The sequence below is a fragment of the Littorina saxatilis genome, linkage group LG3 (assembly GCF_037325665.1).
Source record: "Littorina saxatilis isolate snail1 linkage group LG3, US_GU_Lsax_2.0, whole genome shotgun sequence".
NCBI classification, from domain to species: domain Eukaryota; kingdom Metazoa; phylum Mollusca; class Gastropoda; order Littorinimorpha; family Littorinidae; genus Littorina; species Littorina saxatilis.
The window spans coordinates 13,061,849-13,087,571 of record NC_090247.1 but is presented as its reverse complement, the minus strand read 5'-3'; the positions used below and the strand labels follow the sequence as shown (position 1 = coordinate 13,087,571).

General features: G+C 42.8%; 1 protein-coding gene across 1 annotated transcript in view; it reads left to right on the top strand.

Moving 5' to 3' along the window:
- LOC138961656 (syntaxin-binding protein 5-like) overlaps positions 1-25,723 on the top strand; it is a 96,744-nt gene that overhangs the window by 20,727 nt on the left and 50,294 nt on the right. Inside the window, exons 3-12 of the mRNA XM_070333327.1 lie at positions 7,417-7,498; positions 7,962-8,062; positions 9,149-9,283; positions 9,762-9,825; positions 11,895-11,978; positions 16,158-16,281; positions 22,532-22,607; positions 23,835-23,989; positions 24,373-24,445; positions 25,371-25,518. Coding sequence (XP_070189428.1) covers positions 7,417-7,498; positions 7,962-8,062; positions 9,149-9,283; positions 9,762-9,825; positions 11,895-11,978; positions 16,158-16,281; positions 22,532-22,607; positions 23,835-23,989; positions 24,373-24,445; positions 25,371-25,518 — 1,042 coding nt within the window. The remainder of the gene's footprint in view (positions 1-7,416; positions 7,499-7,961; positions 8,063-9,148; positions 9,284-9,761; positions 9,826-11,894; positions 11,979-16,157; positions 16,282-22,531; positions 22,608-23,834; positions 23,990-24,372; positions 24,446-25,370; positions 25,519-25,723) is intronic.

Genomic DNA, 25,723 nt, shown 5'->3' with positions numbered 1-25,723 from the left:
ACGACCCAATGCAATTTGGCGGTCTTCTCTGCTCAATCGGGCCATCTTTCGTCGCTGAATTGTCGTCTGATTTCTTTGTGGCGAACAATCCGCTTTTATGGGTTTTGGAAGACATGGTGAGAGCTCAATATTCCCCGAGTTTCACGAGATTACACTGAAGCATGACGAGTGGTCATGCCAAATGAGCAATTTTGACATTGTAGCCACTGATAACGCATGCGTCACGTGCAGAGCTCACTTGTGGCAATGGACGAAAGGTCGACGACCAGATAAACATTTTCTGCAGTTTGGTGGATATCCATGTAGCCATATAACTAAATTAACCAAATATTACAAGCTATGCGTTTCTTTTTTTGAACAGTATATTTTGCTGAGTGATTTGGAAGGAGTTTGCTGACTTGTAGGAGGAGGAAACATATATCAAGACTGGTATCGAATTAAGTTGTGCAGTGTGCATTCACGATCACATCGAGTCGCGCGCAGCAGTCTTTGCACTACCTTCAGTGTCTGATTTATACCCTTAAGTGAACTAATAATCTAGGCTGCCAGTTGTAGTTGTATCTGGGATGCTTTGTGCCCAAGAACAGAAGGTTATGTGTTGGTTGATGTATTGTCTTTTAGTGTTCAATATGCGACATTATGCTATACTTATGTCCAAGAATGACAAACTGTCTGATTTTTACAGTAAGAGGTGTGCATATGATTCATGCAGAGTACAACAAATTGTAATATTTCATACACTTTTGGTACTGACACATATTGTTGGGAAAGTTTGCTCCGTGTACCTGCAGGGTTTGATACAATAGCTGCTGCTTTTTAGTTGTAAATGTGCAAAACTTTTTGGGGAGAAGACATGGTTACAGTCTTAAACGCCTTGTCATTATACTGTGGTAGTTGTTGTCTGCAGCAGACAAAGGCAACAGAAGGGGAACAGAATCGATGATTTTCGGAAATAACTCTGTCGGGTTTGTAATGTATCCGTTGTGGAACAGTGAATACCCTTGCCGAAACCTCGAACAAACATTGGCAGGAGCATGTGTTTCCGACACACGCCTCGCTAGCGATTGGCCCCTCCAATGTTTGTCTGAGGTTTTGGCAAGGGTATTCACTCTTCCACAACCCATTCAAACCTGACAAAGTTATTTTCGGAATTCGTCTATTAGAAAGGTCTTGCAGCATCCTCTGCTGCAGAAAACGAAACCAGGGCTGAGAGCTGGGAGAGGTGTCAAGGGTAAGGAAGGGGAGGGAACCTATGTGAAGATGAGCCCACTGATACGGCCCACATCGGGCCCACATGGGTTGGTGTGCGGAACCAGCTAGCAATGGGAGGAACTGGTGGTTTAGACAGATAACCTGGGGAACAAGCTACAGTGGGACCTCCGTTTTAAGACCCCCCAATTTGAGACTCCCTCCCTTTCAAGACCCTCCTTTCTCAGATATTCTGTTCATTGCCCCAGTGTTAACACTCCCTCCTTTCTCGGATATTCTGTTCATTGCCCCAATGTTAACACTCCCTCCTTTCTCAGATATTCTGTTCATTGCCCCAATGTTAACACTCCCTCCTTGTTAAGACGGATTTTCCCAGATTGGTTAACTTGGAGGTCTTAAAAGGAGGGAAATTCCACTATAGTGGAGGAAGCTAGGGGTTAACAGCTGATAACTGTTAGGACCAGCTAGGGGTTAACAGCTGATAACTGTTAGGACCAGCTAGGGGTTAACAGCTGATAACTGTTAGGACCAGCTAGGGGTTAACAGCTGATAACTGTTAGGACCAGCTAGGGGTTAACAGCTGATAACTGTTAGGACCAGCTAGGGGTTAACAGCTGATAACTGTTAGGACCAGCTAGGGGTTAACAGCTGATAACTGTTAGGACCAGCTAGGGGTTAACAGCTGATAACTGTTAGGACCAGCTAGGGGTTAACAGCTGATAACTGTTAGGACCAGCTAGAGGTTAACAGCTGATAACTGTTAGTGTTAGGACCAGCTAGGGGTTAACAGCTGATAACTGTTACAGTGTTAGGACCAGCTATGGGTTAACAGCTGATAACTGTTAGGACCAGCTAGGGGTTAACAGCTGATAACTGTTAGGACCAGCTAGGGGTTAACAGCTGATAACTGTTAGGACCAGCTAGGGGTTAACAGCTGATAACTGTTAGGACCAGCTAGGGGAGGAAGGTGGGGGGAGGCAGATAAGGTTTGGAAGGACTAGGTTGCTGTCCTAAAGCTAGAGGTGGAGGAGAAAGAGAGAGTGAAGGGAGAGGGGAAACTCGTTGTGTGTGCCGGGCTGTGCACAAGTACAGTGGAACCCCCCTTATAAGACCTCCTGAAGTCGGTGAAAAGCAGGTCTTAAAAAGGAGGAAATCTCTGAATTCACACTGCAAAACAATGCCAGTCAGAAGCCAGACAAAAAATGGTAGTTCAGTGGAAGCCCCCTTTTAAGACCTTCTAAAGTCGGAGAAAATGGGGTCTTAAAACAAAGGAAGTCTTAAAGTGGGGGTAAATGTACAGAGGTAATGAACAGAAAATCTGAAAAAGCAGGGCTTAAAGTTAAGAAGAAAGTTTTATAATGGGGGGTTAAAGGGGGGGGGGGGGGGGGGTTCCACAGTTTCCTACAGATTGAGGGATTGCCAGAGCTAGTCCTAAGACTAGGGGGGGAAGGTGGGGGAGACAGATAGGACCCCGGGGATGCCCCAGACCCTGTGCTGTGGGGCGCCCGGAGAGAGTCCTGCTCCGCTTCCTGCAGTCAGCTCCTTCATCACTGCGGGAAACAGGAGGTGGCTGTCTGTCACACTGCTTTTTTTCTCTCTCTCTGCCTCTCTCTCTCTCTCTCTCTCTCTCTCTCTCTCTCTCTCTCTCTCTCTCTCTCTCTCTCTCTCTCTCTCTCCCTCTCTCTCTCTCTCCCTCTCTCCCTCTCTCCCTCCCTCTCTCCCTCTCCCTCTTTCCCTCTCCTTCTCTCTCCCTCCCTCTCCCTCCCATGCTGTGTGGTCCGGTGATTCTCCAGTGTTGTTGCCAGCCTAAGAAGACAATAGGTCATTTGGACCTCCCTAAAAAAAACAATGGGTCCAAATGTCCTGGCTTTAAAAAAACAATAGGTCCACATTGTACCGCCATACCTTTGATACATGCAATGCAAAATAACTTACGGTCCGGAGTTAAATCTATCTTTTTACGCAGCGTCCCTTTGGCTGGATCGGGTCGACCTATTTACCGGAAACAGCAAAAATAGCGAAACAATTATTAGATGATATGTGTTGGCAACTTTTTTGCAAGTTTGTTTGCACCTTTGTTGCAATTGTTTTTTTTACAACTTTGTTGCAACTTTTAGCAACTTTTTTTGTGCAACATTTTCAGGCTATTCGCGTTTTCCCCTATCCTTCTTATTGTGAACCTGTTTCAAGTCCTTTGGCATTGCTTTGATGTCACTTCCTAGTTTTAATTGTTCATAAACTTTGCGAGGAGAAAGAGCCTGACATTCCTGGCCTACCCTTTCCAATACAGTGCCCGGTGTGCGAATGTAGGGATCCTGCCTGATCTTCGCATTACCATGCCGTAGTGTTATATTGATGAACTTTGCGCTGTTTGCGCCGTTTTCGGTAAATAGGTACACCGGCTGGATCGGGTATTTCTGTAAACGCAGCCTCGAGTGTCAATGACGACAAACACGGACTCGGCACCGAGTGCATTTTCACTCGTAGCGAACATGAGCATTTCGATCGGGGTTTGTTTTCTGACTTTGCAACTCCCATTCCATTCATTGCAGACCTTGTCCGCCTTGTACGAATATGTATCGGTCAGTTGACCACCAAAACGTAAAAACTATCGGTCCATCGACCGAACACGGCTAGGCCCAGAATGCGTCAAATCAGAAAGGAATGCGTCAGAGACCGAAGACCGAGGCCTGACGCGTGTTTCTTTCAGGCGAGATATTCTTTCGGCTAGCCGCTCGCGAAGCTAGGAGGCGAGATTGTGTATGAAACGGTTTAATGGCTAGCTACGCAAGAATTAAACACCATTGGTTGATTCCGAAAAGGTCGTCTGCACTGGTCGGTAAAAAACCATGGACAGCCAATCGGATGTGCAGCTGCGTGGCCGCCATGTTTTCTCGCCAAGCGAGCAAGCCAAAGCTACCTAGCGTTCGAGGCGAGAATTCTAGCGTCACTCGCGGCGATATGTGCCCAAGAAACGGTACTTCCTCGCCCCACTCGCCAATCTCGCCTATTCTCGCCTGTAAGAAACAGGGGACTGGCAACAACACTGATTCTCTGCTTGGGGGTTGGAACTGAGTAACAATTCTGTAAGGGTACTTGTTTTGTCTGTTTTGGTACTGCATGTTGTCAGTTTTTGACTCACATGCGAAGCAAAAGTGAGTCTATGTACTCACCCGAGTCGTCCGTCCGTCCGGACGTCCGGAAAACTTTAACGTTGGATATTTCTTGGACACTATTCAGTCTATCAGTACCAAATTTGGCAAGATGGTGTATGATGACAAGGCCCCAAAAAACATACATAGCATCTTGACCTTGCTTCAAGGTCAAGGTCGCAGGGGCCATAAATGTTGCCTAAAAAACAGCTATTTTTCACATTTTTCCCATTTTCTCTGAAGTTTTTGAGATTCAATACCTCACCTATATATGATATATAGGGCAAAGTAAGCCCCATCTTTTGATACCAGTTTGGTTTACCTTGCTTCAAGGTCAAGGTCACGGGAGCTCTTCAAAGTTGGATTGTATACATATTTTGAAGTGACCTTGACCCTGAACTATGGAAGATAACTGTTTCAAACTTAAAAATTATGTGGGGCACATGTTATGCTTTCATCATGAGACACATTTGGTCACATATGATCAAGGTCAAGGTCACTTTGACCCTTATGAAATGTGACCAAAATAAGGTAGTGAACCACTAAAAGTGACCACATCTCATGGTAGAAAGAGCCAATAAGCACCATTGTACTTCCTATGTCTTGAATTAACAGCTTTGTGTTGCATGACCTTGGATCAAGGTCAAGGTCACATGTATTTTGGTAGGAAAAATGTGTAAAGCATGTGAGTCGTATGGGCTTTGCCCTTCTTGTTGTCTGTTACACTGCTACTTCGTGGTCTGTCAAACAAACAACAGACTGCCCCCCCCCCCCCCCCCCCCCTCTCTCTCTCTCTCTCTCTCGATCTCTCGATCTCTTTCTCCCTCACCGGCTATTCTCTGCTTGGGGGTTGGAACTGTGTAACAATTCTGTAAGGGTACTTGTTTTGTTTGTTTTGGTACTACATGTCAGTTTTTGTCTGTTACACTGCTACTTCGTGGTCTGTCAAACAAACAACAGACTGCCCCCCCCCCCCTTCTCTCTCTCTCTCTCTCTCTCTCTCTCTCTCTCTCTCTCTCAGTTTCTCTCTCTCTCACTGTGAGTGTGTGGTCTGGGGGAGGGCTTGTGTTTCACACATAGTGATGTTTAATGTTTTTGTCTGTGTAAGTTCTTCTTGTATAACACACTGGCTCAGATTGCATTACACTATTGAGAGGCCAAGTGTTCACTGCTATGTAGAGACACTAAGCTTAGTTGTTGTTTCTGACAAGTAAGCACCTAGTGTTTTAGTGGCCTGTGATGACTGCATGCATTATACAGTGGAGTCCGGGTACAACGAATCTAAAACGAATGTAGTTTATACCTGAGACTGAGTTTGAAACAGGATGGTGTATTGCTGTAGATTTTGACAGGCCCATTTATTTAAATGAATGTTATGCAGACCTGGGAACCCATACGATTTCGCCGTATTTTGTTCGCATGATTGTCTAGAATACAGTCAGTACGGTCAGTTGAAAAAAAATACAAGAACAATTCCTGGTCTACTTTGCTTCACAAGCGCATCCCGAAGCAGATCCAGTATTTTGACACATGATTACAATTTTTGTCAGTAAGGCCAAAAAAAAAATTGTCTGTTTCTGGTAACATGGCTAAAAAAAATAGGGTCGGTAGGTAGGGATTTTTTTAAAATTTTTTTTAATTTTTTTTTTACCCCAAATGTAGACCAATAAAACTAACTTTAAAAATCGCGCAAAGAGACTGGATTCACTATACATAGAGACAAGACACTCAACACATTTACAAATCGTCAGCGGACTTTCGTTTTCACACGTTTTTGTTGTTCATTTTCTCACCCTGTCCTTTACCACCAAAAAAAAAAAAATAAAATTTTGAGTTTGGAAAAAAAAAGTTTAGGGTCGGCGCCGAAATTTACGGTCGGTCGGGTGACCAGAAACAGACAATTTTTTTTGGTTGGCCTAAACATTGAAAGAAGCATTTAATTGTTTTAAATGTATTGGTAAACTTAATTAACGGTGTGACGGATGCGTGTGAAGCATGTTTGAAGCATGGATGTTCAAATGCTGTGTGGAGTAGGCTCATTTTTCTGAAAATACCAAGTTTGTTTGAGAATACTCAAGTGCAAAACATAGGTTCCCAGGTCAAGCTATGCCTGCCTGCTGTCTGTATTTAACTGGAAGCTGATCAGTACTTCCTTGTGCCCAAGGCAATTTTTTTTGCAGATGAAAATTAGTAGCAGAAGGAACGATTTGAATCATTTGAATGTCAAGGCCTCTAAGTGTCAAAAAGTCATTATTTGTCAAGTTAGACTGTGATGCTATTTCAGACTAAGCGTTAGGACTGGATTGAGGGTGTTACACACGGAGTATAGAAATATTTGACCTTTTACCTGAATGTCAGCGCCAGAAAGTGATTCTATTTTCATCATTGTCGTAAAGTCTGCATGAGATTCCATGGCTTTGTGGGTCTGACTCTGACACCCTTGAAATAAACATCCTTGCATCCCTGTGCCACAGTTAATGAGCTGTTTGGGTTGCGCAGACAAATGTCAAAGCCGTAGTTAGGGCCCACTAATTATGAGTGCCCCTCTTTGGCCTTAGCGTTTTACACACACATTTCCTAACGACCCGACCCCCTTATACTATACTTTCGACAGTCAGAGTTTTCACTTTTACTGTCATATTTGGTGAGTGGGCGTCATACAGATTAGGCTGCTGTTTATTGACCATAATTAATTAAGTTATTTTGTGTGTGTGTTTGTATGGGGATCGGGGGGGGGGGGGGGGGAGGGGGGTTTGTGAGGGGGGGGGAAGAGGAGGAGTTGATTCATGGAGGTTGTTGGGTAGGGGGGAGGTCTGATGACATGTCACTGAATTTTGCAGATCTGTGGATGTTTTCATGTTAGTTTATTCGTATACTCACATTAAGTGTTGTTGATATGTAATATTTGAAACTAATTTCAAGTTGTTTTAGTATTCGTCAGTTTGTACACTCAGGTCACAGTCTTGTACACTTAACAGTGATTTTTTGCTGTGCCTTATGGTGATAAAAGTAAAATCTCAAACAGAAGAGAAGTTTGACCTTAACTTGCACTCAGAATTGGTCGCCCTGGCGTGGACATACACATCCTGCATGATGGGGAGGTGGCCATTCTGCAGATCCTCTTTCTCGCAAATGAGGTGAGTCTTCTCAGGGTAGCGGTCACTGCTTCATTGTGGTACTGTTTTACGGAGGGGTTTGTGCTGTGAAATTGAAAAGTATGGTGTTGAACTTGAGAGAGAAGGCTCTTTTATGTGCAACATTGAAATTTGCCTAGGATCAACCAGACTTTAGAGGCCATCAAACCCTGGAAGTCTGTCAAATTTCAAAGGTCTAAGCGTCAACAATGAAGAACATGATAGTTTTTCATTCAGTCTGGACAAGAATGTAAACACGGGATGTTGATTGTTAGGAAAATGAAGAGCTTATCGTGGGTGAAATCGTGGGACCTGGTAAGTGACTTAATGGCGCCACAATTTCACTGACTTTATGTGTATGTGTGTGTGTTCCCTTGTGTTTGTAAAGTTTTGGCATGTGAAGAATTACACAAGATTTGACGTTGCTGTTCTGTTTTTAACACATTATTTTTTTTCCATTTGACAGGGTGCCCTGGTCACGGTGTGTTCAGACGACACACTACACTTGTGGAACTTCCGACAAAAAAAGGCAGAAATTGTCCATACACTCAAATTCCAAAGAGAAAGGTTCGTGTATCTGATCGGGAGAAGTGGTGTGGGGTGGATTGGGGTGTTGAAGTTCAGAAAATGATATTATAATCTTAGGTGCTTGTGTCTGTTAGTATAGTGTGTGTGTGTGTGTGTGTGTGTGTGTGTGTGTGTGTGTGTGTTTTAGGAGTAGAATTCAGAAGAGAATCTTGTACAAAGTTTGATTAGCAAGGTTATTAATATTATGAAAAGTCGCTTTCTGCAGTCTCTTAGCTCTTAAGAGTTCTAAGGAGTAGACCTTTGATACAGTGCTACCTGTAATGAAAGTACAGTCCAGCAGTGAGACATGCCAAAAGTGGTCCTTCAATTCAGGTACAGGGTGACACAAAAAAAACAGATCTATCCCACCAAAAGTTTAATATTTTCTGAAATAATCAGCCGATTCTTTTATTTTTTCAGGTGAGCCAAGCTGAAATGATGTTCTAACAGCCCACCAAGTTTGAGCTTCAAGATGTCATGGACAACGGAGCATAAGACATTTATAGTCGAGGCCTATTTTCGGTCGAATTCTATCCAGACTGGTCAGCCGCAGATGTGACCCAGAGTGGTCCCCCTATTCACCGGACTTGAACCCCCCAGATTTTTATCTGTGGGGGTACCTCAAGGACAGGGTATATGGCAACAACCCCCAGACCATCCCTGATCTTAAGGCAGCAATAACAGCAGCTGTAAGAGCGATCCCACATCTGCGGCTGACCAGTCTGGATAGAATTCGACCGAAAATAGGCCTCGACTATAAATGTCTTATGCTCCGTTGTCCATGACATCTTGAAGCTCAAACTTGGTGGGCTGTTAGAACATCATTTCAGCTTGGCTCACCTGAAAAAATAAAAGAATCGGCTGATTATTTCAGAAAATATTAAACTTTTGGTGGGCTCTGTTTTTTTTGTGTCACCCTGTAGTTTGAAGACGCTTTGGGAAAGTTCATGTTATTACCGTTAAGAAAAACGTGTATTGTTTAGAAGAGGTAAAAAAACCGATATTCAAAATTCTGAGGAGAGTACGCTTTGGGGACTCTGTGGGAAGACAACGTGAACGATAAATAAAAATGTATTGTTTTTGCAGGATAAACCACTGTCATCTACCATTCCAAAGTAAGTGGCTGTACATTGGAACGGAGCGGGGCAACGTCCACATTGTCAACATCGAGTCTTTCATCCTCTCCGGCTATGTCATCAACTGGAACAAAGCCATTGAACTGTAAGTAGAATCTTTCATGCATGTGTGTGTCAGGTTGAGAGAATGAGAGAAAGAGACAAGAGAGAGAGAGAAGAGAGAGAGAGAGCATGTGTGTGTGCGTCTATGTCTATGTCTATGTCTGTTTTTTCAGCTAAGTTAGGGTCAACATTGTTCATCACGGAGCAAATTGTTTCAACTTAAACAGTTTTTGTCGGTCTGGAAACTTGACCCTTCAACGGTGTTGTTCCCAGCCTTAGAGGACCTTGATTGAGAATATGTATAGGTCAAAATGTCCTGGCATTGTCTGCTAAGTAGGAAGATTGATTGTCAGAAGACCTCCTTCATGTCAAGATTATCGGTCAGTGGACAGACTAGGGGTCAGACCAGTGCGTCAGATCACAAAAGTACATTTGTATGCGTCAATGGCAGAAGACTGACGCCTTGGAACAACAGTGCTTCTAATGGTAAAAGTACATGTCTAGATATATTTGTGTTTCAGGTCTCGAAAAACCCACCCAGGGCCTGTTGTTCACCTCAGCGACAATCCACAGGATACCAACAAGGTATATTCAGTTAATAAATGATAATACATAACATTTTTAGAGCGCATGTATCCAGGGTTAATCCCTGCTCAAAGCGCTGTACAATCATTTTGGAAAAACAAATACCTGAAGCATAGATTGTTTTACAGTGAACTCATACACGTATATCAATTAAGAAAATACATTCTTGGTGGCATTAGGCCCAAAGCATCAAAATGGAATATACAGTCGAACCTGCTCAAGCAATCAACTCCTGATAAAGACCACCTGCCAAATACAACCACCCAAAAGCTTTCCCTTATACAATTCTGCAACGACCGCCTGTCTATCTTTTTCTTCTTCTTCGTTCATGGACTTAGACTCCCACGTTCACTCTTGTCTTTAGCACGAGTTGATTTTTACGTGTATGACCGTTTTTACCCCGCCATTCAGGCAGCATACGCCGATTTCGGGGGAGGCATGCTGGGTATTTTGGTGTTTCTATAGCCTACCGAACTCGGACATGGATTACAGGATCTTTTTTGTGCGCACTTGGTCTTGTGCTTGCGTGTACACACGAAGAGGGTTAAGTCACTAAGCAGGTCTGCACATAAGTTGACTTGGGAGATTGGAAAAATCTCCACTCTTAACCCACCAAGCGGCAGCGATCAGGATTCGAACTCACGACCTCCCGATTAGGAGGCCGACGTCTTATGACCTGGCCACTGCGCCCGTCAACCACCTGTCTACAAAGACCACTAACGGCTGTCACTTGGGTGGACTGATTCGTTTTGTTGATGACACAACCATTTGTCGAGGGTGGCGTAGGCACCCGGTCTGCTCCCCGCCTAAAAAAGGCCAGTGCCGTTCCGTCTTCGAGGGACTGCGTGGGTTTCATTTCGGAGTTTTCCTTCTCCTAGACGAGTTTCCTTCCATGGATGATGAGCCTCCTCTACCCTCGTTTTGAATTCAGAGTGGTCTTCTCTTAGGATAGCTGCCTGCCAGGGTTGACGAGCCTATCCTGCCCGGCTATTTGACCCATAGCTGGAGGTTGGTTCGTGGGCACCTGGGCGTTTCCACACACCGGTGGGCCCGCATGCCGCACGTCTAGGGGCCAACCTCCTCCGAGTCCTTGTAGTCTAGCCTGGGGCCTTGCGGTACCCAGTTTACGCCTGTCGCCGCGATGGAGGCACTACATAGGGCTTGTTGTGGAGAGGTTATTGTACTGGCAGGAGAGACTGCCAATGTAGGGCTGCCAACTGTTAGGTTTTTAACGTAGCATGCTAGGTTTAAGAACAAATTGCTACGCTGTTACGTCAAGCTTAGAATTGCTACGCTCAATCAAATACAAATGTATTCACAAACATGCACAACAGTTTGCTCTCTCTTGTGAGTCCTGGTAGTTCTGATTATCACTCCGTGTAGTGGTCAGAATTTGTGTCACAAAACTTTGTTCACATTGTAAAGTGGCACTGAAGGCACTCTTTATTGGCCCTTGTGTTTCTTTTTTTTTCTAAATAAACTTTTAAAAAATGAATATATATTATTTCGCGAAATATCCGAAATGTGGCTGTGCGAATATATTTTAGATAATGCTACACTAAGACACCATTTGCTACGTTGAAAATTCTCCCATAAACAACATCCAGCTAGTGTGAGTGGTCACGCATTTCAGATCTTAATTCATCAGTGACTTGTGACTGATTCCTGGCCTAACCTTGGCTCCAGTTGTTCTTTCCAATGTTTTTCATGAACAGTCAGATAGAGAAAGCATTCTATTTTCTGTTGCAATAATTGCAATGTCTATTCATTGAAGCATGTAGTGGCTTCTTGTGGTAATACCCATTGCATGTGAACATAACAAACCAAAAAGTAACACGGAACACTGCCTACAACTCCTACAGTTGCAAGTGATCTGAGCCGACTGCGAAAAAATGGCCCCTCAGAGCTGGAACACTACACTTTTTACGCATGGAAACGTCTCCCACACCGTGATAATTTTAATTTTGTTATGTTTACTGTCTGAGAGTGAGAGCTTCATTTTCTTCTTCTAACCCCTGTATGACGGTCTTCTTGTTATGATATTTAATGATCTGTGTTGTTGTTTGCAGTTACTGATAGGGTTTGAATCTGGTGCCATTGTGATGTGGGATCTGAGGAGTAAATCTGCTGAGTACCGATACAATTCACCAGAGGTAGGAAAACTTTGCTCTTTTTGTGTGTGTGTGCATGGTATCAGTCTGTCCTTGTTTCGTGTTACCGTGATTTTCATTTTTATCTTTACTGTTGGTTTTGTTTTTGTTTTGTTTGTTTGCTTAACGTCCAGCCGACCACGAAGGGCCATATCAGGGCGGTGCTGCTTTGACATATAACGTGCGCCACACACAAGACAGAAGTCGCAGCACAGGCTTCATGTCTCACCCAGTCACATTATTCTGACACCGGACCAACCAGTCCTAGCACTAACCCCATAATGCCAGACGTCAGGCGGAGCAGCCACTAGATTGCCAATTTTAAAGTCTTAGGTATGACCCGGCCGGGGTTCGAACCCACGACCTCCCGATCACGGGGCGGACGCCTTACCACTAGGCCAACCGTGCCGGTTTTACTGTTGGTAACTGCCAACATGCTTAACATTGTGTATGTGTGTGTGTGTATGTGTGTGTTGTGTTGTGTTGTATTGTGGTGTGGTGTGGTGTGTGTGGTGTGGTGTGTGGTGTGGTGTGGTGTTGTGTGTTTGTGTGTGTGTGCTTGTGTCAGTCTTTCTACGTGTCTGAAGTAACTGCAGTTTTGATTTATTCTGTGTTCATTTAGGGAACAGGGATTGACGGATAATTGGAGGGGGGGGGGGGGGGGGGCTTAAAAGTGGTATGCAAGTTGTTCTTTATTCCCCACTGCTGAAAGCCTAGTCGCATGGCACCATATAACTGCCAGTCTAATTAGGTCAGAGGTAATGAGCTTGTAATTGCTGTCCCAGTTAGGTCTGAGGTATGAATTACATGTGTACAGTGCACAGTAAAGCACTTCCCTACAGAACAGTGCTACGCCATCTTACTCTTACAAACATATTTCAAAACTTTCCAAGTAGAATTTAGATGCAAGCTAACAAGTTAATACCCCATGTAAAAGTTTGGTTAGATCTGTGATGCTTTACATGATTATTTACACGTGAAGAATGATATTTTAACATTGTGACTGACACATTAGTGATCATATTCTACAGTGTTGAATGATCGAACCAGCCCCACTGTGTAAATAGGATGATTGAAAGTGATTTCATTGCAGTGATGATTCATGCCAGGAGAGTATAAATCTATGACACTGACACTTGGCTAACACAGTTCTGATATTTTGGGCAGCTTGGAAATTAGATTTGTGTTGACTGCACTTGCAGGCTGGGGTTAGTGCAGGAATCTGGTTTCAACTTTTCTGAGGGGGTGGGATTGTATATGGAGTCAAAAAGAAAGATGGGTTTGGTTTGGGGGAAGGCAAGATGCGGGATTGCGGGTGTGGGAGAGGGGGGCGGTGAAGGGAGAGTACTCCAGAGGAGATGTAAAAGAGAGCTGAGAAATTAATTTTGTCAGGAGGATAACTTAAATGGGTTGTTCCCAGTGATATATGGATTATGTTTTAACGCCTGGCTCCTCTTTTCTTCCCTCCCCTGGTCTTGTAGGATTTGTCAATTTTGTCCATTGCAGACTTTTAAAGTCTTTAAAGTAATACCAGGGTTTACAAATGACACCTAGACCTATCACTGGCATAAGAAGGAGGAAACAGTGGGAGAAAAAAAAGGATGGTCTAGTGTGGCTATGCCAGGGAGAGGGGAGAAGCGTCAAGACAAGTAGTGACGAAAGCGAAACAGGCAGGGATTAGCCGGGGCTGGTCAAGTGGGTAAGGGGAGGCTTTGTCTATTGATTATCACGGGGCGCCGAGCAGGCCTGGGCTTGTTTAGTCTCCAGCTGCCGGACCCCTTGCCCCTTCGCCCAGCCCTCTCCGCCGCCACCTTTGGCCTCTCCGACAGATTTAGCGTCTGTGTCTTTACTCTGGCGCTAGGTCTGGCACCCAACCGCCCATGGTGTAATGAATAGCGCGCTAATGTCTTCGATTGCCAGGTCCAGGGATGGGAAAATCAAAAGGGTCCCAGTGGGATTGTTGGCCAAGTCCCTCTGGCAACTGCTGCCTGAGAGTGAGGGCGCTTCTGTTGGAGACTCGCTAGATGGAATACAGCTGCCCAAGGACACTGTGCACAGTTAATCCTGGATAACTGAGCTGTAACGGTGTAGAGACTTGCCAAAAGGTCAGGTCAAGGGAAAAAACGCTGTTAATTAGGACACACACTGTCTTGCCCGTTCATCGGATGAAACGTAATCAAGACTCAATTCATTCACCAGTTAAAAGTGAGCAGAAGTGTAATCAGGACATTTCTATTCATCAGTTGAAAATACGCAGAAATGTAAAGACTTTTATATTCATCTGAGCAGAGTATGAACAGAAACACTATCAGGTCAGCCTTTGCGACTGTACTTCCCTTGTCAAAACTTCTGTAGCAAAGTCATGCATGCCAGTAATGAAACACACCGAGCCAGTGTTACTAAATCTAACACCATTAACAATCATCTTGACCTGTCGACAGCCAGGGTGACACTGTCACAGTGGGTACGGGTTCCCAGCATTTCCTAGCTGTCATTAAGAAATTGACTCAAAATGCACGGACACCTCCTGTCAGATATTTATGACGCTCTGCTGTTCCATTGTGCAACGCCTTAGTTGTAATAAGCTTAAGTTATTGATGTGTCATGCGTTGGGGTGATAATGTTTCAGTCAAGGGTGTGAGCTTGTATCACAGTGTGTGTGTGTCATTTTTTCAGCTGTCTAAATGGTGCAATCATGTGTCTTTTAAAGAGAGAATGGGGGAGGGGGGGGGGGTGGGAGAGACAGTCTGAGAGACAAAAACGAAAGAGAGAATACATACGACAACTTTACTATCTATTTACAATTACAGACATTTAGATAGAGAGAAAGAGTGTGTGTGTCTGTTCATCGCGTTGTCTGTCGGAGGGAGGGAGGGAGGGATCTGTCTGTCTCTGTGGTTGTGTTTGTTTAATGATTTATCCAGATTTGTCCTGAATGCATCTTTTCTTGCTGTACTGAATTTTCCTATTTCATCAGCCTGTTGCCATACCAATGACCAATTATTAATTGTGCTGGTTTGACTTTATTCAGAATTGCCACATATAAAGTGTTCTGACGAGTACAAAGAGCCATCATGATAAAAGCAGGACACAATATTTCGCTGAAACCAGAATTTCTGGGCAACAGTTGCTGTGACAGTGTTCTGATTTATAGGCAATTGAACGTCGATGAAGACCTTATTCGTGCTTTGATCTCAAGCCAGAGAAAGGAAGAAACGGCACAGAGAGTGTAAAAAATGGGTCAGAGAATATGATGGTTTTTGAACACAGAGGGATGGAGGGAAACACAGGTGAAAAGGGAACCTCAGAAGCTGAGCAGTGAGGCATGCACAGCTGTTCAAACATCATTAGTTCTGTCAATTTGATCTCTCAGCTTGATCTATGGTGTGTCGTAGGTGTCACTGTCAGGATTAAACATGGATTCACTGATCTCTAGAGAGAGAGAGGGAGAGGGAGAGAGAGAGAGAGAGAGAGAGAGAGAGAGAGAGAGAGAGAGAGAGAGAGAGAGAGAGAGAGAGAGAGAAGAGAAGAGAGATGAGAGACATACATACAGAGAGAGAGAGAGACACAGAGAGAGAGAGAGAAGAGGAGAGAGATGAGAGACATACATACATACAGAGAGAGAGACAGAGAGAGAGAGAGAGAGAGAGAGAGAGAGAGAGAGAGGGAGGAGAGGAGAGGAGAGGAGAGGAGAGATGAGAGACATACATACATACAGAGAGAGAGACACACACAGACACTCAAATGCATGCAAAAACGCACAGTCGGAAACGAAAGAAATTATGTCGGGCTTTGCTCTCGTTCTTTCTTTCCCTCCCTCCCTCCCTGCATCCCCAGCATATTTGTTTGTACTGTATCAGTCTTCCATAATACTGTTTTGATAGTGCGCCTTGAGTCGCCTTGTGGTGAGATATGTGCGCGTTATAAATTCTCGTATTATTATTATTGATAACGACAATACAGTGGTATCATGACGAAAGGTACATTTTGGTGGAGATAATAGACAAAGGTACAACAAAGTGTGTCCTTTCATGGGAGGTGTCTTAACATTGGAGGGGCCTTACATGGCAGGTACCACTGTACTTCATTCGGGGTTCACATTGTAATATCCCGTCAAGTATCAATAAACTATTATTTTGAGCTTTCAAAATGCTGACTTTGCATTGCATGTGATGTGTGCAGGCTCTGAGGTCGATCGCGTGGCACCACGAAGGCAAGTCGTTCATGTGCAGCCACTCTGACGGCAGCCTCACCACCTGGAACACAAAGACGCCACTTAAAGCCATCAGTGTCTTGATGCCCCATGGTCAGTTGCCTGTCATTAATCCTCCCCCTCTCTCTCTGTCTCTCTGTCTGTGTCTGTCTGTCTGTCTGTCTCTCTCTCTCTCTCTCTCTCTCTCTCTCTCTCTCTCTCTCTCTCTCTCTCTCTCTCTCTCTCTCTCTCTCTCTCTCTCTCTCTGTGATACAGTTTTCATTATGCCTTTGACAATAATATGTCATGTTCGCTTGTATGTATATTTTTGTTTGTTTTTTTAGTCTGTTAATCGTTTGCTTGTTAATCGTTTGTTTTTATTGACTCACATGCGAAGCAAAAGTGAGTCTATGTACTCACCCGAGTCGTCCGTCCGTCCGGACGTCCGTCCATCCGGCCGTCCGGAAAACTTTAACGTTGGATATTTCTTGGACACTATTCAGTCTATCAGTACCAAATTTGGCAAGATGGTGTATGATGACAAGGCCCCAAAAAACATACATAGCATCTTGACCTTGCTTCAAGGTCAAGGTCGCAGGGGCCATAAATGTTGCCTAAAAAACAGCTATTTTTCACATTTTTCCCATTTTCTCTGAAGTTTTTGAGATTCAATACCTCACCTATATATGATATATAGGGCAAAGTAAGCCCCATCTTTTGATACCAGTTTGGTTTACCTTGCTTCAAGGTCAAGGTCACAGGAGCTCTTCAAAGTTGGATTGTATACATATTTTGAAGTGACCTTGACCCTGGACTATGGAAGATAACTGTTTCAAACTTAAAAATTATGTGGGGCACATGTTATGCTTTCATCATGAGACACATTTGGTCACATATGATCAAGGTCAAGGTCACTTTGACCCTTATGAAATGTGACCAAAATAAGGTAGTGAACCACTAAAAGTGACCATATCTCATGGTAGAAAGAGCCAATAAGCACCATTGTACTTCCTATGTCTTGAATTAACAGCTTTGTGTTGCATGACCTTGGATGACCTTGACCTTGGGTCAAGGTCACATGTATTTTGGTAGGGAAAATGTGTAAAGCAGTTCTTAGTGTATGATGTCATTGCTAGGTTTAGTTATTTGACCTTGCAAGCATGTGAGTCGTATGGGCTTTGCCCTTCTTGTTACTTCTTTAATTGATATTCCAACATTTTTAAAATGTATTTACAGTATTATCATTAGATTAAACCCTCCCATGGGCGAGGGCTGGATGTAAAAAAGCACCTGTTTGCTTATGCCACTACCCTCGTAAATAAAGAATTTGTCATTGTCATTGTCATTCTCTCTCTCTCTCTTTCTCTCTCTCTCTTTCTCTCTCTCTCTCATATTGTTTCTGTTTTCATGTAAATTGGTAGTGGTTTGTATTTGTTTTGTGTATTTGTTATCCCAAGGACAGATTGTAAGAAAAGGCCCAGCCTAAAATCCTTTTTGTTGTTTAAAATAAAGTTCAGTTCAGTTCAGTTCTCTCTTGCTCTCTCTCTCTCTCTTCAGATTTGATTTTTTTTCAAAAATCAAAATCTCTCTCTTCAGAGTGAGCAAGGGAGAGGGAAAGAGAGAGGATATGTCTGTCTCCCTGACTGTGTGTGTATGATCTATCAATATTTGTCCTGAATGCATCTTTTTTTTTAGAAGGAGGGAGGGAGAATGTAGTCACAGACGAATATATATATATATGTACATGGGCATGAAAAGGAGTCTAAAACTGTGACATGCTCAGGAAAACTTTTAGCCTAAAAAGGAGACACACAAAGAAAGGCTAGACATAATCCAGTCACACTTATAAGCTCATAAACACACTATAAGTTCAAAAAGTAGTTTATTTTTAACAAACTAGTAAATTTAAATCCCGGCATATGTACAGTCGAACCCACTTAAAACGAACACGCTAGTTACGAATTTTGACTTATAACGTATTAGTTTTAAGTTCCCAGCTGAATACCTCTTTCTTCATGCTTAAAAAAAATGCTTAAAACGAATTCTTTGTAACGAATTTATGCTTATAACGAGCACTTTTTGGATTCCCAAGCATGCATAATGTCTGTCATTTACTCACGCTTATGGCGAAATCTTTAAACTCGTCCCGAGATCGACATATCATGTGTCAAAGTCTTCCCTTGCGTCGACTGCTTGAACCATTGCTCAACCGATCACTGAATAAAGTTAAACTGATTACACTGTACTCACAAAACAATTTCAAATTTAGAATCAAAGTGATTGATAGCAACGTCAGTCAGTCATTCATGTTCAGTGTCTGAGCTCAGACACTGAACATGAATGACTGACTGACGTTTATTTCCTTCGCGAATACCAAAAACGAAACATCAATGTTTTGAACGGAAGCCATTGCCAAAAAATATAGATGCCAGAGTGAAACCACACTCTCAACGTTAGCGTTCGCCGGTTCGCGATAGTTTATCAGTCAGTCAGTGCTTTCGATTTGGATTTGAACATCATGTTGCAACCAACAACAAAAAACTAAATTGGCCAAGGTTTGCTACCCGTCACCAAGGTAAGTGATTCCGGACAAATGATAGGAACACCGCGAATGTGGACAGTGTCAGTGTGTGTGTGTGTGACCAAAAACGTAACAACTGGATGAAACATCTGTGTGCTCACTCTCACTCAAACTCAACAATCATCACTCAACATGAGACACACATGAACATGTAACTGAATATGTCACTTTATTGTCCAAACGTGAAGCAGCATGAAAGTTGCGAAAGAAACAAATTGAAACACCATAAAATGTACAAGACTTAAATAAAAAAATTTAAAAAAATCAATCAATTTTCTTAATACGAATTTTGGTTAAGACGAACTTTTTTTCCGATCCCCAGTGATTCGTCTTAAGCGAGTTCGACTGTACATAACTTGTCACAACGTCACAAACTTCATTTAACCTTACAAGTGCACTATGACAGAAAATAAGCATAACCCAAGCAAAAAACCCACATTAAATGACTTTAAATATCAAAACAACACCAAAAACAAAAATCTAACATTATTACACCCGACTAGAGCATTGTGTACATAACCGTCACATCATATCACAAAAATGCAACAAAAAAGGTGACAAAAGACGATTTCTGACCCCTCAGTACAAAACACATGTAAAAGAGATAGACACCAGACAGCCACAGCAAGGAGAAATGTAATCACAGAGGATGAAAGGAATAACATCCTTTTTCACTTCATCCGTAAATAATTGCTAAAAAATCGAGATTAAAACAACAATTTAACCACACAGAATGAAACCAACATCAAATATAGTTAGAAATGCTTACAACTATGAAGTTAAAGTGGCAAACAAGCAAAATCCGGTTATAGGGGCTAGACAATTAAAAAAAAACAGCAGCAGTCAAACTTTGTTCATAACATCACAGCGTGACATAACCAAAACAGATACATTAAAACAAGAACATTCTGACCCAACAGGCAAACAAATGTATGGACATCTCCAAATAAATGAGAAGAACCCTTAAGAAGTAAAAGTTGTGGATGAAACCACCATAAATCCACTATACAGCAAAAGAAACCTATGTGTACATAACGGCACGCAAAGTCAGAGGATGAAAGTGCCCACATCAGCTAAAAATGGTGCCAAAATAACTGCAATCAACAAATCTGAGAAAGAAATTAGTAGCAAAGGGACACAGTTACCATTTTAAATCAAAAAACAAGATAACATATGTAGCAGGTAAGAGATAAGAGGGAAAAATACATTGTACATAACGCCACACTGAGACACCTAGGATTCTGAGTGATGTATCTTAAACAGATGCACACCTACAAAGGCAGAAATTATAAGAAAACAAATGACACACAGAAGGTACAAATAAAAAAGCAACTAGCAGCCCTGGAATATAAATTCAGATCATCATCAGAAAATGCAAGAAAAATGAGAATGTGTACATAACATTACAACAGGAGATTATCTTTCATGCATTGAGTGCTGGTGAGTACTGCTCACTTAGATTTTGTCAGTTGGGAAATGATCACTGTTTATCAACAGACACAGGAACAAGAATACATGAAAAAGTATATAAGTGTAATATGATTGTGAAATAAGTTATCAATTCTGAAGATGGTTAAAACAGGATGTGTAAATAAAAATCTTGAAGCTCACAAAAAAAGTCTGGTCTCAGCCATAAGTCTCATGTAAGCTATGCCTCCAGAAAGATTTAGCAGCAAACATGTAAATAAAAGCCCAGTGTTCAAGGGACATCATGTAGCCGTCCTCCTTGAAGACTCGCAGGATGTTGCACACGGGTATACAAAAAAAAAAACAAAAAAAAAATTCTCTTCCCACAGCCCAATTCCTCAGGAAGACCTCCCAGGCTCCCTCAGCAGTAGCTTTTGTGATCTGAAAGAAAAAACGATTTGCAATTATAGATGCATGTATAGTTTCTGAAATGCTTGCTATAATGTTTGGATTTTACACTATCTGCTATCATCACAGCAAAACGATATGATGTGACGTTATGAACATTTTCAGGGTCATAAAAACAGCTGAATGCAGTCATCTACTGCTCAGCTTTTAATTCTTTTAGCAAAAAAGAACAAGATTTGATCGTAGTAGAGAACTCTCTACTGCACAGCCTTCAGAACAAGATTTCAATAACGTGTACATAATGTCACACGTCACCCAGACAAGCTATCTCGAACTAAAGGCGTGTGAAGTTATGTACACGCAGTCATGGAAGAAAACACGAATCCCACAGAGAAAAGTCTGAATCTCATAACTCGGTCATTTACAAAGAACAACAAAAAAATGAACCACAAGTCTGAAAGAACGAAAATCAAAGAAAATCATTGATAAAAATGGTAAATATTCCGCGCCTAGCCCGAAGACAGTAATCTCATGATGTGACGTTATGAACATCGCACCGTACTTTCTCAACCGATTTCCTAGCCCGTCAGAAAGTCCCTTTCAACGCAGGAACAAAAGAAATCAACATAGTAATGTTTTCCACCTATTTGTACAAAGATTCTATTTGTATTAGCTTAACCATGCATCGTACGTTATCCGTCACGACAACAGCTTCGTATCTGAACAATCAAAATAAAATTTCTTCATTGTGCGTCAGATCGGAGACTTCGTTTAGCGCGCGATATTTTCGACTTGCACTCAACCATCGTTACAAACAAACAAAACACGTCTCAAACAGCAATATGACTGACAAAATTGATAAAACTTACCATCATTGTGTACATAACACATTTCAAAGAATCACGACAAAACACTTACCTCCTGTGTTCTCTTATTTCTCGTTCGTTTCAAACGCAGACTTCTTCAAATGAAACTACGATCGCATGGCTGGAAGTCAGTAAACAAAGTTTGTTCACACCCCTTGTAGAAACGAGTCCATGCGCGGAAGAAAATATAGTACATAACTAACGCGTCACGACGCATCACGCAGTTGGCCGAAAAACCTTTCCCGTACCGCTGTTTATCATTGGATTCGTGTTTTAAACTTATTTTCACACAGAAGAATGATTTTTCATCGAAAATCAACAAAAACTTTGTTGTTCTAAAAGTTGAGAATGAATGTCGGCTCATTAATACACTCGGCCGGAAAATCACGACAGAGATCGACGTACATTTTAGCCCATGGTAATCTTCCGGTAAGCTCGACTCGGCAAATTTCGGGGCACTTCAAACATTGCAAGGGAAAGACCGACCATTTCAGATTAGAATCTCCGTATTTTTTCTATATTTTGGACAGTGATCTGACAGTATGGGAAAGTTTGCCGAGCACACTGTACTAGGTGTCACAGAATTGCAACAGATCACCGTCAATAATCACCAACAAAACATCGATTATATTCCGCACACGTGAACCACACGCTACGGAGTCATGTCCGAGCCGAGAAAAATACCTTCTTCGTCAATGCTCTTCATGTTCACGATTTTAAATAAAAAAGAAGCATCAACAAGAGACCTTTTCCGGAGGTTGTATCACTTTTTCTGACTCGACGCCATTTTGTGCCTGTGACCATATATATATATACAGACAGACTGACCGATAGACAGACAATCAGACAGAGTTCAAATTAGGCAGGACTTCCCTGTCGGACGTCTGATTTCTGTTCTTTTGGGTTGATAAAAATCAAAGTAAGATGATTATACAGAGTTTTATCGTACACGTAATATATTTTGGGGTGTGTTCAAAATGTTGGATATGATCTGCAATTATTTTGTTCATGCAAATGTGTATCTCTACTCTGTGATCCTTTTGTGTGATGTTGGTATCTCTTTAAAGTCTAACATGAGTTTTATGCGTTTGTCCCTCAACAGCTAAAATTGGTGCTGATGGAAAACCTGATCCATGCAAACCTATAAATAAAGTTGCCTGGAAGTCTGTTCGCAATGGGTAAGTGACCTTGGTAATAGCCGTTTTTGTATGGGTTGTGGCGGGAATGTAGCTCAGTCGGTAGCGCGCTGGATTTGTATCCAGTTGGCCGCTGTCAGCGTGAGTTCGTCCCCACGTTCGGCGAGAGATTTATTTCTCAGAGTCAACTTTGTGTGCAGACTCTCCTCGGTGTCCGAACACCCCCGTGTGTACACGCAAGCACAAGACCAAGTGCGCACGAAAAAGATCCTGTAATCCATGTCAGAGCTCGGTGGGTTATAGAAACACGAAAATACCCAGCATGCTTCCTCCGAAATGGCGGGTTAAAAAACGGTCATACATGTAAAATTCCACGAGTTGTAAAAAACACGAGTGTACATGGGAGTTTCAGCCCACGAACGCAGAAGAAGTATGGGTTGTGAAAGAGTGAATACCCTTGCTTTTCCTCTGACAAATAACTTTCCACGTGTTTCCGACACACCCCTCGCTAGTGATTGGCCCCTCCAATGTTTGTCCAAGTAAAAAGCAAGGGCATTGACTCTTTCACAACTCATACAAACCCAACAGAGGTTTTTTTGGAATTCGTCTGTTTGGATCTAATTTTCTTTCATGATTTGACAGACGTGTAAATGCTGGTAAACTTTAGATGCAAAGAATGTTGTATTATACCGCTCAGTCTGGATTACATGCGCCACCAAGAGACTGAATTACATGCGTCACCAAGCTATCGGTATTCTGAGGGGCATGGTTCCCCTACACAGTTGAATTGTAATGTTCTGTGAGTGCGCGGGAAGACATAGTGATATTATCAGGCGAAATGTTACTGCTATCTTTTCAGCGTAGCATGCTACATTTTATTTACAATTTCTACGCCAAGCGAAAAATTGCTACGCTTAAACAAATAATCACAAGCAATTGCAACAGTACTCTTTTTTGCATCCCACTCTGTGTAGCGGTCACAAAATTGGTCATAAGACATCATCTACACTGAAAAGTGGCACAGCAGATACTCTCTAATGGGCATTTTATGTTCTTGCATTCTCTTGATTGAAACTTTAAAAAAAAAATTCTATTCTTGTGCAAGATGGCATAAATGCGGATGTGGGAATACATTTGAGAAAATGCTACACTTAACACCATTTGCTCTGCTGAAAATTTTTAAAAAAATCTAAATTGCTACACTTGAGACTTTACAAGGGTTGGCAGGTCTGCTCATTTAGTTGAATTTGAATGTTCTTGTGTGTGCAGGGAAGACATAGTGATATTCTCAGGGGGGATGTCTTACGACCGTGCGGGTCGGACTCCCAGCATCACCGTGGTGACAGGGAAGAGCACCACAGTACTTGAGATGGAGCACAACGTCATCGACTTTGTTGTGCTCTGTGAGACACCCTGGTGCCATGGTCAGTGTTCTGTGTGTGTGTGTGTGCATGGTGTGTGCGTGTGACAGGAAAGAGCACCACTGTACTGGAAATAGAGCACAACGTCATCGACTTTGTTGTGCTTTGTGAGACACCCTGGTGCCATGGTCAGTGTTCTCTGTGTGTGTGTGTGTGTGTGTGTGTGACAGGAAAGAGCACCACTGTACTGGAAATAGAGCACAACGTCATCGACTTTTTTGTGCTTTGTGAGACATCCTGGAACCATGAATATGTGTGCATCATAAACGTGAAGTAGCGGTTCGTACAGTTGCCTTCTTCTTTTCATCGTCCCTATGTCTATAGCTGTTTATGTTTATTTTTTTATTTAACAAAGCCAATCAGATGTCAATTCTTTCTTGTTTCAGATTTTCAAGATCCTTATGCCATTGTTGTGTTGCTGCAGAATGACCTGGTGGTGGTGGACTTGACTTCCCCTGGGTGAGAAACAATCTTACACTGACTCTTCTAGTCTTTAACAATGTGAATTGTGATCACAGTTAGTTTGGAAAGAGATGCTCAGTTGGTAGCGGCACTGGTTTGCAATCAGTTGTAGCTATCTGTGTGGGTTCGACCCCCACGTTCGGCCAGGGATTTTTTGCTAGAGTCAAAAGTGCAGACTCTCCTCAGTGCCTGAACATTCTCATGTGCACGCATGCGCTAGACCCTAAGTTTATAGAGAAAGTCTCAGGGCTTGGAATCATGAATACATGCATGCAGAAAAAAGAATGAAACAAATTGGGAAGCACCGTACTGTTTCAGTATGGCGGCTCACTTTCCCCAGTGAGAAAGCTGCCCACATTTTCACAAGGGAAACCTCACAGTATGATGTGTTTGTTTGTTCGTTCATGGGCTGAAACTCCCACGGCTTTTACGTGTATGACCGTTTTTACCCCGCCATTTAGGCAGCCATACGCCGCTTTCGGAGGAAGCATGCTGGGTATTTTCGTGTTTCTATAACCCACCGAACTCTGACATGGATTACAGGATCTTTTTCGTGCGCACTTGGTCTTGTGCTTGCGTGTACACACGGGGGTGTTCGGACACCGAGGAGAGTCTGCACACAAAGTTGACTCTGAGAAATAAATCTCTCGCCGAACGTGGGGACGAACTCACGCTGACAGCGGCCAACTGGATACAAATCCAGCGCGCTACCGTCTGAGCTACATCCCCGCCCCACAGTATGATGTGATATCAATCGTATGTTTCTGTGTTTCTTTGATATGAACAGCAATACACTCATGCAGAGAAAGAAAGAAGGGGGTAGCGCCATACTGGCAGCTCACTTTCCCTAGTCGCATTATCATGAAGGAAACCTCACAAGACGATATACCAATGCCAATAGCAGTGTGTACTTGTGTTGCAGGTACCCGTGTTTTGAGAACCCCTACCCCATGGACCTGCACGAATCTCCCGTCACCGCCTGTCAGTATTACGCCAACTGCCCCACAGACCTCATCCCTGCCTTCTACTCTGTTGGCTCCAAGCAGAAGAAAACTGGCTTCAGCGAAAAGGTAATACAGTCAAACCTGTCTCTTACGACCATCCAAGGGACCGACTAAATAGGGTGGTAAAAGGTGATACAGTCAAACCTGTCTATAACGACCCTCCAAGGGACCGACTAAATAGGGTGGTAAAAGGTGATACAGTCAAACCTGTCTATAACGACCCTCCAAGGGACCGACTAAATAGGGTCGTAAAAGGTGATACAGTCAAACC